This window comes from Chenopodium quinoa, unplaced genomic scaffold (assembly GCF_001683475.1).
Source record: "Chenopodium quinoa cultivar QQ74 unplaced genomic scaffold, ASM168347v1, whole genome shotgun sequence".
Lineage (NCBI taxonomy): Eukaryota > Viridiplantae > Streptophyta > Magnoliopsida > Caryophyllales > Amaranthaceae > Chenopodium > Chenopodium quinoa.
The window spans coordinates 2,218,716-2,230,663 of NW_018742733.1; the positions used below are offsets into that span (position 1 = coordinate 2,218,716).

An 11,948-nucleotide genomic window follows, 5' to 3' on the forward strand; every position below is an offset into this window, starting at 1 on the left:
GGTGTTTCTTTGAAGGGTTTTACACTGGTAATTATGGAGTTTTCTACTCTTCTGAGATTATCCCCAACAATTTGCAACCTATTCCTACAAAGTACAAAGGGCGTATGGATATGGAAATAATATGGTACTGTCTGAAAATGTGTTGCTTTCTACAAACATTTTTTTTTGGTTCCCTTCTTCTTTTCTGTTTACATACGAAGTACTGTAAATGAAGAGAAAATAAAGAGGGTAATTTGGTGAGAATAATAAAGGCAAGACCTACACCTACAATCAAATCAAATACGAAGTACGAGTAATAAATTAAGGAAAATGTTATACATATTCCTTTGGGCTATATATAAGCATTAAATTTACACTTGAAAATCGTAAAAAATTGAGAAATCATCAAAATATAAACACTAATAACATTGATTTACGCGTGTTTTTGTCATAAATTTATAATTTTATACAATTTTCAAGAGTATATTTAATGCTTATATATAGCCCTTAGGGCTACATATAACATTACCCATAAATTAAATACAGTATTAATAAAGCAAAGACCTACACCTACAATTTTTTTAAATGTTTTTCTTTTTTCTAGGTAAAGTAAACCGAAAAAATTATAGAAAAAAATTAATCTCAAATTTTGAATATCAATACGATTTATGAGTATGCAATCTACCAAAATTTTAACCAATTAAATTAATTGTCATTATATTGTACTCCCTCTGTCCCCTTTTAATAGTCAATTTTGATAGAAAATCACGGGAATTAATAAACATAAGAAGTAGCAAAAGTACATTGAAAAGGTAAATTTATATTGGGTATGCAAAAAAGTAGAGAGAAAAAGTAATTAAAGTACATGAAAAACTAAAATTTACATGGGAAATTTAAATTTGCATAAATATTTTTGCAAATGGGAGAAAATTTTGGTAAAAATTTAATATTAATAGTTGTTGGAAAAAGCAAATGAGGTGAACATTTTTGGACTAAAATTTGTCCATAAGAGACTATCAAAAGGGGATGAAGGGAGTATTAATAGTACTTGAAAAAAAATAAATGTGACTAACATTTTGGGTCACCAAAAATGACATAAGTGTCTATCAAAAGAGAACGAAGAGAGTAATACAAATTACGTTACGTTCATCTAAATCAAAGAGTATTCTTTCAAAAAATAAAAAATAAAAATCAAATAGTAACATAGACAAAGAATAAGTAGATCATAGAATAAAAAAGTAAATGGAAATTATTAAATGTTGTTACTAATTAAGGTGTGGTGGTTTATACGAAGTAGTCAAGTAGTAGATAGTTTTCCAAAATCGCTTTTTAGGAGTAGTGTCTCTTGTATGAAGTAAAGACCCAACCATTATATTCTATACTCATATTTTCGGGTTAAGCTACTAAAATAAAACTTTATCGATTAACACTGGATTTTAGTTCATATGAATTTATAGTTATTTAATTATTAATTCTATAATGATGATCCTATGAGCGACCAAGGGATTATGGTTATTGGTTGTTGACATCCTTCAAAAGCTTTTTTTTTTGGTGTTTAGAGAGCCACAAGGGCAACGGATGAGAAACGATCTCAAGATCTCTAGAACCGGGAGGGGAGATCTAACACCTTGAGTTATTCCTCACTCTCATCCTTCCGAGGCTATGGGGCTTAAGCTTGAAGTGAAGCTATGGGGCTTAATTAAGCTTGAAGCTAATATCAGCATGTTTGCGATAATTTTACCTCACTCAAAAAGACCAAATAATCCGCATTATGTTAGCAATTTATAAGTGACTCGAGATAAGTCTATGACCGCAATAAAGTGCATACTGCATACATAAAAAAATTATGTATTGAGACGAGATTTCATGTAAACTTGTTGATCAATAATGAATATTACAGCACTTGAATCATGACAAAAGTGAAAATATTAGGAAAAACATTTGAACTCAATACTTGTTACAAGTGCCATTTGTAATTCTTTAATAGAAAATCAATATTGCAGATAAAATTATAAACTAGAAATAAACACAAGTAGCAACATAAAAAAGTTAAGCTTGCACCTTAACCGACTACATGCCTTATGATCATTGCAAAGGATCGTTTATTGTTTTACGCCTTACTGCAACTCTGCACTTTGAGCTGCATTCAGACCTGCAATACTTCTCACTTCATAGTTAGATTATTTTTTAGGAGATTATGAATTGAAATATATGAAGCTAATGATGCAAGATTTGAAATTAAATTTGTTAATGACATCCATATTCTATCAATGATTTCTCTATCAGGTAATTAACTTGAGGCTTATTATGAGCTTATAAGATTCAGATATATCTGAAATTCATTAACTTCTCACAAAAGCGTGATGGTAAATATGTAACTTAAGATTAACACTTCCGGAGAAGTTGATTTTTTTAAATACTGTTGATTCAGGTTCAGAAACAACATAAAACTTGCAGAGGCATTTTCTGGTGTGTTAAGATCATAATACAGCAAAAGTAGCTCTGAAATAAATGGGAAAAAAAAAAATTTGATCTTAATATTAGATCAAATAGGTAAACTGGGGCTTTGCAGAGATTTCGTTGCTCACGGCTGCTAGCCTGCAACCCTTCCTCTTGGATTTGATATAACGTTATGGTGGCTGGAGACAGAATTATTATAGATATTAGCAGAATGCCAAAAGGTACATTTTCTTCACTTGCATGTTTAAAAAATGTAACAAGTATATTGCAGTGCTAACACAGTAACACTTCATGAACCAAAAATGATAATTGTATAACTGATTGACTATGCTGGGTTATAATTAATGTACTCTTCATAGTTAGCTGATATTTTTTGCCGGTGTTGATAGAATCCTGAATCTTGTAACATATGGACCAGATTCACCTTTCTTGAAGGGAAGAAGGAGAACGTGGTATTTCTTGCTATTTTTCGTAGACTCTTAGTTATCAAGATACGGTATGTCTTTCCCTTAAACAGCTATACAGAAGATCACCTAAAGAAAAGAAACAGAGGAAAGAAAACAAAGAACTAATGATCTTTGCATTAATTATCAGCAAGACAGCAACGTTCATCAGTCCATGTCTCATGAAACGCTTTTAAATTAATACAATTGAAATGAACTGAAACAAACCTTCTTTCCTTTTGCTCGGTTGGTTGTCACAAGAGAGCCGAGTTGCTTGTTTTACCTTATATTCTACACATATAAACCAGAACTAGACATGAAGAAGCTTACCAAAACAATTACCTTTTCTCCTTTTGGTCACTGATCAGTTGCCTTGCAGAAGATGTTTCTCATAAGCTTACTACCAAGAGACTTTACTAAATTCCTTTAATCACACACAAATTCCTTCCTAGACCTTGCTTAAATTTTGACATAGCTGCTTTCTTCCTAGAAAAAACACTCTCAAGCTTACTTATCCTACATTCAAGTTCAGAACTAACCACTTCAAAGGGGTTAAAGTTTTCACTTGCCTCGTCATCCTTGATTATCCCAGGATTATCAAGATCCGCATCTACAGTACACAAGGAAGCTAAACAACTAGGAGCCCCTTTGATACTATGATCTGTACTCCCATCTAAATTATGTGATGTGTTTGTCACTTCCACTGGAGTAGATGGCGTAATATTTCCACCCAAAGGCTGCATCATCACTATACATTTAGTACCCTCTAGGACCTCTTTAGCCAATGGTATATTTCTGCCATCTCTGTTACCATCTTCCTCAGAATCCTCACTCTGTTGTTCCCCCTCAATAGACCTCACATCAGCATTGAAGAATGAAAGCACACAACACGAGCTATGCTTACCATGATCAATCAATGACAGAGTAGGACTCTTCTGAGGCTGTGACACCTCTTCCTGAGCATCATCATCCCTAGAATTTCCTCCTGATTGTGAAAATTGCCCCCCTTTTACAACCATGGAAAGAATGGGGTCCTCTGTAGTCTGAGCTAACTTATTAGGCACACTAGCCAGGAGACTTTCTTCTTGTTTATCCCTAACCAATTTGCACAACATAGGATTCATTTCTGATGTCCTTTTCTCCCTGTTGTAACCGACATAATTAAGTTCCAAACTTGCTTCCTCTTCCTGTGGCCGTTGGGATCGAATAATGAGGCCTAATCCCTGTATATACAAACAACGTTATACCAACCTACTACACTTCCAAGCTGTATCCTATATAAAGAAAAACAAACTAACCTCCTCAGGAAATGATGTCAAGTCATCCATATCCTTAGCCTCCCAAGGGTGTTCTTCACCATATGCTACATCGATGCACTGGACAAACCCATTGGTCACATAAAATAGCTTCATTCTCAATCAAAACAACAGTTATTTCGGAAAAAGGTAATCAACACAAATAATCCAGACCTTCGAATACAAGTTCATACGAAGTATTGTCTTATCTTAATGATGAAATTAGTGATTCATAATATCAGAGATATTACGTAACTTATGTTAATGATTGATGGCGTTATAATATTGGGAAAAAAATTAAATAAATTAGGATTGGATTTCCAATTTACTCTTTTACCACATGAGGGAGCTCAAGCACAGTACTCATAGGCAACTGGTTGCAAAAATCATGGCTCAAGTTATGTTAACAAGCTATACAATTCACTCACTTACCCCTGTATTGCCAAAATCCCCCTTCAGAACCCGATCTTCCATCTCAGCTTTCACCATCTCCTCTTTTGTCCATGCTTTTATTCTCGGCCATTTTCCCCACATCACCGGATCTCTGTGTAACCGGTCAAGGTAAAATATCTGTGTTTGTCATTAATTAGAAAGTATTAGCCTAGGGCATTATGAAAACATAGAGAAAGAATCATTTAATAGGATAGTAATGACCCAACTTACTGCTAGGAAAATACTGCACCCTCCACATCCTTTTGCAAATCCATCAGCATAGAACTTGTTCCCAAATTTGTAGGCACTGTCAAAAAGCTTCTCCAACACCAATCCACACCAGTCATAATTCCATGCTTGCTTAGCACATGACAATGCAGGTAACAAATCATTATCCAACACGGAAGAAAGTGGCGGACAAAGAATCATATGCAATGCCAAGATCAAGAAAAGAGTCTTGAACTCCTCTTCATCCTCTTCCTCCCAACTGCCCTTCGCTTTTTCAAGCAAGGCACCTTCTATAACTATTCCCTTCAGTTTGTTAACTCTCCCACTTTTTATCCGCTTAAGCTCCCATTCTTTCCCAAATTTCCTCTCAATATCACTGACTTTGCTTCTCATTTCCGTACTCGTCACCTTCCTAGGAACAACCTTGCTGCCTTTTGGAATGCCAAGGATCCACCTGACTTGATCCTTGGATAGTTTGTACTCATGTCCATCTGGGGATATGAAAAGCTGATTAAAGGGATCCATCCGGGTCATCAACCAATAGCAAAGGTTCATCGGAAGCCAGCTGTCCATCAGGAAAAGCAACCCTCCAAATCCCATTTGTCTCACCCACTTCTTCCTCCGTTCATCAAAGGACTTGCATAGTTTCCCAAATGCATTAACTCGACAATGAACCCTCAATTGCTTCATATATTACGGAAGAAAAAGAAATTAGATAGTAAGTACCCAAATAATGGTAAACGCTAAATCTACCCTCTTCCCACAATAAGTGATGAGATTTTACATTCTTGTACTTACAGAGTTCCCATTATCATTCAAGCGCACCTTCAGCACTTGAGCAGCTTCTTTGACCTGATTACCTCTATTTTTACTGTTTTGCTGCATATCATTACAAGCTCAACTTATTTTTTGAAAACAAACCTATATATCAACAGCAAGTAAAATAATACAAGTAACACCTTAAACAAGCTACCCTCCAGCTTTAGTCGCTTAGCTTCACCATTGTCAATCTACAAAACCATATAATGATAACATTAGTGCAATCAAAATCCATAGACAATTTACCATCACCATCAAACAATAATAGAAAGATCGTTACTAATGGATTTTTAACCACTCCAAATTTGTAATAGTCAGTAAATATAAAAGCACAGTCTGAAGTGACGAAGCCAGAGAGGGACATGAAAACCATTTCTTTCTAGTTTACTACCATAACTCAATACCTACAAAGAGGCATATGAAAACTACACAATTCAATAAAACACTTGCATTTCCTGTCCCATTCACAATCCTCATTTATATCAAATACAATAAAGACGGAAATAAATGCACGAAATTCATAATAATTCTACCATAACAAACATCATTTACACACTAAATACTTGTTACCTCATCCATCATATGATCTCTGGTATCCTCTTCTTGATACTCAAACTCAACCCTCCTTTCACTGACAACTCTATTCTTACTCCCTTTTGGCCGCCCGCGTTTCCTCTTGCCCGCCCATGTTTCAGTTAATTTACATTCCCTTGAACCACTCTCCACCAATCCAAGTTTCCTTGCACCACTCATCAATGATTCACATTTCCTCGTACCACTCTCCATTAATCTACGATTCCTCATACCACTCTCAGTTGTAATCCTCTTCCTTTTCCACACATCCTGAGTAACTCACACCCAACATAACACCAGCAACATCAGTTCATTTTCATAGCATAACAATATCACAGAATAATTCACATGATTGAATCTTACTCATAAATATTATACTGTATTATCAAATACATATATACCCTAATTAATGAACACCCAGATCACACATTACCCAATTTTATATCTTTGTACACTCAATTTAATCTTCAGAGTTCAATAAGTTCATACCCTATATTCATCAATGTTTAATCAATTTCCCACATTTTCTGTTAAGAAAGGTCAATTTTATTTCCCATTTCAAATCGAATATAATCTAACCCAGCAACCCTAATGAGCATAATCTTGTTCTTACAAGCTACAACAAGCCCACAAAATTTCAAAACCCTCCATTTTCATTAATAACTTATATTTAACTAATTATAAAACTAACCAATGAATTTAAAATAGTACCCTCCATTTTCATTAATACTTGTATTTAACTAATTATATAATTAACAAATGAGTTTAAATAGTACCCTCCATTTTCAGTAATACTTGTATTTAACTAATTATAAATTTAACAAATGAATTTTAGATAATATTTGGTATAAATCATCGTCTTTTACCAACTAAATTGATTACCTTAATCTTCTCTTTGAAAAAATTGATTACCAAATCTTCTGGCAATCTTACTACAGCGCTATTCCTCTGTCCTGTGCACCGATTTACCTTCCTATTATTACTCCGTACAGTGGTTTTTCAAGGTAATGTCAATCAACCTAACTTTTAATCTTGTCGCTTCATTTTTGGACCTTGAATCTGAGTGTTTAGGGTTCGTTTGGCATTGCTGTGGTTTTCTGTTTTTTTTTTTTTTTTTTTTTTTTTTTTGTTGTATAAAAGTATATGATATATGTCACATGATGAATCAAAAATTATTTAAACTTATTAGAATCATAATAATGTCAAACAGGAAACTAACTTATTTTTGGTTTTTAGTTTTTAAAAAAACAGGAAACTAAAAACCAAAAATAATGCCAAACAAGCCCTTATTTATCTATTGTACTATATACTTTCTCTGTTCTATTAATATTACAACAAGGATGAAATCACGCATCCCAAAGTATATTTTATATGCTAAATATCTATAATATATAAGAGTAAAAATTGTAAAAATTTGATATTGTGAAAGTATTTTATTAGACGAATCCAACAAGATCCCACATGACTATATTTTTCTTAACGTATAAATCATATTATATGGTCAAACAAGAGTAATGAATAGTGCAAAAAGTCTATTGTTGCAATATTAATAGAACAAAGGAATATATTGTATCTATATAATAATAGTATAATACTACGTATAAAGAGAATGGGCATTGTGTAAAATAAAAATAAAAAAAATAAAAAAAAAAAGGAGAGAGAGAAAGAGCATGTAGGGGTGATACATTTGTGTTTTTCCAAATGCCCTTCTTAATATTAAAAATTACTTCTCCTATTAAAAATTAAAAATTAAATTTTATTTTAATAAAAAAAAACTGCTCTATCATAACCAATTAACCACTATTTTATTTTAATAATAAAAAAAAAAAAAACTTGCTCTTCTACGTTAAAAAGCAATTAGCTTTAACACAAAGTCTTATATGTGTGAATAGAGGTTACGTCGCTAGTGTTAAAGGGGTTACTTCGTCATTGTTATAGAATTACTCGGTCAGTGTTATAGAGGTTACTTGATCAGTATTATAGGGGTTACTTAATCAATGTTATAGCGATTACTTTAAGTGAGTGGTCACACGGTGTGGCGGCAGCGCCCAAGACGAGCTGCATTTGATCCTAACATTTGACAGTTTTTTTTTTTTTTCAACAAATCTCTTCAAAATTACTCAAATCTATAAGACCATTTTTTCTTTTTAATTATAATGGGCTTATTAACCTTTCACAAAAAAAACTTGATTAATCCCAAAATTTATTATATTTTTCTAATTATCAATATATAAAGAGAAAAGCACTTTGGTTGATAAATTTGACACTTTCCCAAAATATCTCTCTGAAAAGAAAAAATTACATATCTCTTATCCACAATTAAATATTAAATAATTTCCCTAAAATAACTACCCTTATTCATGTTAAAAAAAATTTAAAAAAAATTAAATAAATTTATTATGTCACGTGGAAAAAAATAACCACCAATAAAAACTGATTTTTAACAAAAACAAAATAGAGAACATATATATCACGTACACAAACTTTTTTTTTAGTTAAAAAAAACACTCTCTTTAATCATGTACAGACTGAGAGGGTCACGCTACGCGTGTACAATATAAGAATTTTATATTGTACCCACGTAGTGTGTACCTCTTAAGGCTTGTTCAGATTGACTGAAATGAGCTGAACTTGTTGGAGCTGAATTGAACTTTATATTTTATGAGAAAAGGAAATTAAGAACTAAACTAAACTTATTGGAGTTGAATTGGACTGAAAATAATTTGAAGTGAACATGCCCTTAGCTTGTAGAGATTAAAGAGAAAGGACCTTTTGGTTGATAAATTTTTGCTTTTCGTAAAATACCCTTATACATTTTAAAAATTACGAAATACATTTTTACGAATTTTCGTGCATCTCTTAGCTTGTTTATTTAATTTTTTTTTGGGGATTTTTTAAAGTAAGGAGAAAATGTCCTATCAAACTGAAACCTTTAAATTGTGAACCAACCTTAAGTTAGCGGGCTAGACGGCTAGACTGCTAGACCTAAGTAGCGAGAAGCATCTAAACATAATAGATTTAAAGCACATTTTTTAACCTATAACTATAAATAAAATAAATTTATGAATTTCCTCCCAAAGTTATGGTTGACATCATTACTATCAACATATCAACCTCTCATAAATTTCCTGCCAAAATATTAGTGACATCATTTTTGTCCAGATAAATAAAGGTTTGAAAATATTATTCTCTCTGTTTTTTTTTAATTTGCATCAGTTTGACCGATACATTTGCCGAGATGCATTTTTAACGATTAATACTTTTAATTGTCTAATAGTAAAAATTATAGTAAAATTAATTTATGAAACTAGACATTATGACTAATAATCTAATGATACTTTTATATAGGAGTAACATTTATCTTTATAAAGGTGAAAAAATTAAGTTAACCATGGTATGTAAATAGTGCAAAAATCAAAATGATGCATATAAAAAAAAACGAAGGAAGTAAATTAATTATAATGACTAACTATATTATTTCCAATGGACTTAAAATATAAATAATAAAAACGGCTATTTCACCAAATGCCACTGAGCAATTTAAAAATTCACCAAATGCCATCGGACTTTTCAGAATTCACCAAGTGCCACCCAGTTTTTAAAAAATTCACCCAGTGCCATTAATGACCAACGGTCGTTAACTCCGTTAGTAATTATGGGTTAATCATGACACGTGTCATGACAGAATTAGACCATTTATCTTAATTCATAAAAATTAAAAAAAAAAACAAAAAAAGTTAAAAAAAATTAAAAAAAAAAAATCCCCAAAATTTTCCCAGCCACCCCGACCACCGCCAAACACTAACCCCTCCCCCCCCATCTCGCCGGAAAACGGCCGATCACCACCGGAACCACCAACAATCGGCCGACCGACCATGTAGCTCCCCACCCGACCCACCGCCGACCCCCAAAACCATCCTCACAAACTGCCCCGACCCCATAAAACCGCAAACACGAGCATCACCCACCCCAAAAACCACCCACACAACCGCCCCGACCCTAATAACCACCAGTAAAAAGCCCCTCCTCCCTTCTCCCACCGTCGAAACGACAGATTTTGAGGTTGGGGAAAGGGAGGAGGGGCTTTTTACGGGTGGTTTTTGGGGTCGGGGCGGATGTGTAGGTGGTTTTTGGGGTCGGGACGAGCAGCGTGAGTGGTTTTGGGGGTCGGCGGTGGGTCGGGTGGGGAGCTACATGGTCGGCCGGCCGTTTTTCGGCGAGATGGGGGGAGGGGTTAGTGTTTGGCGGTGGTCGGGATGGCTGGGAAAATTTTGGGGATTTTTTTTTTGTTTTTTATTTTTTATTTTTATGAATTAAGATAAATGGTCCAATTATGTCATGACACGTGTCATGATTAACCCCTAATTACTAACGGAGTTAACGGTCGTTGGTCATTAATGGCACTGGGTGAATTTTTTAAAAACTGGGTGGCATTTGGTGAATTCTGAAAAGTCCGATGGCATTTGGTGAATTTTTAAATTGCTTAGTGGCATTTGGTGAAATTTCCGTAATAAAAAAAGTGGTCGGAGTATTTCATTTTTCTATAAACTTTATCTTTCACCTACTCTATACATTTTATACAGACTATCTGAATTTGGGTTCCCACTCTTTATTAATATATTGTATTTCACTATTTTGCTATTACATACTACGTATTATACACAAATAAGCAAAAAAATTATTGCTGAAATCATATGTCGTACAAGTCTAACTTAGTATTAAAGTACTCCGTAATTTGATACCCACGGATATACCATATAAAACTAAATTTAATTCTACCCAAAAAGATAAGTTGGTATCAAATTATTTGATTTTGATACAAAAATGTATTTATTTGGGAGACTCCTTATTTGGTACTGTGATTGATTTATAAATTTATCACAGTTTTACCTTAAGATTCTCTCAGCTACGCTAGGAAAAAGGTAAAGGGAATACCACTCTCAAGTTTCAAGTTGCTAATCCTTTATCAATATTCACTAAACTAAGGATTACAATGTTAACTAGCTTTTATATTAATCTGTCACCAATTGTTGACTTTTATACAAATTTGCTGCCAATGATAACTTTATACTAATATGTTTTAAGTTTGCAAATTTTTATACCAGTGTGTCAATTGACCTAGGTTTTTTTTTTAAAAAAATTTAATAGAATGGAACTTGCCTTAGAGTCTATTTTGTTCACATTATTTTCACTCTCACAAAATAATGAAAAATAATAAGTTTAATTAAGTTTGGATAAATTCAAACACGATAAGTTCATGAAAAATAAGTTTGGATAAAGGTTAACCTATTTAAAATTTATATTAATTGACATTATATCCCATTGTTTCTGTTATATTTAGCCACCATGCATCACCATTATGTACAGCATTTGAGCAGAAATTTTGACATATACTATGAGTACATCAGTACATGAGCTTATTCCAATAACATTAATGGCCAACAATTAAATACAGAGTAGAGAGTACCATCATTTAGAGAAGAGGTTAAAATTGGTAATTTATTGCAAATAAACTTCAAAGTCCAATTCAGTTTCAGAGTAAGTCAGGAGCCTGAACATGAATAATGGCCACTTCAAATAACTGCATGACTTGATATTTCATAAGAATCATAACATAAATAATGAATGTTAATATTGCTAAGAGCTACAATTAATTGAATGACTTGATAATTCATAGGTTTGCAGATTGCTATACTTGCAGAATATGAGGCAGGTAAGA

The 11,948-nt window shown here is 33.0% G+C and overlaps 1 protein-coding gene across 1 annotated transcript; it reads right to left on the minus strand.

Annotated features, from left to right (window-relative positions):
* Nucleotides 1-2,623: 2,623 nt before the first annotated feature.
* LOC110723801 lies at nt 2,624-7,310 on the minus strand. Its single transcript, XM_021903176.1, has 8 exons — nt 7,112-7,310; nt 6,227-6,499; nt 5,797-5,847; nt 5,636-5,716; nt 4,841-5,521; nt 4,610-4,747; nt 4,181-4,258; nt 2,624-4,105 (listed from the first exon to the last, which is right to left on the minus strand). Exons 2-8 carry the CDS (start codon nt 6,458-6,460, stop codon nt 3,299-3,301), a joined length of 2,070 nt encoding a protein of 689 aa, XP_021758868.1. The 5' UTR covers nt 6,461-6,499; nt 7,112-7,310; the 3' UTR covers nt 2,624-3,298.
* Nucleotides 7,311-11,948: the final 4,638 nt, after the last annotated feature.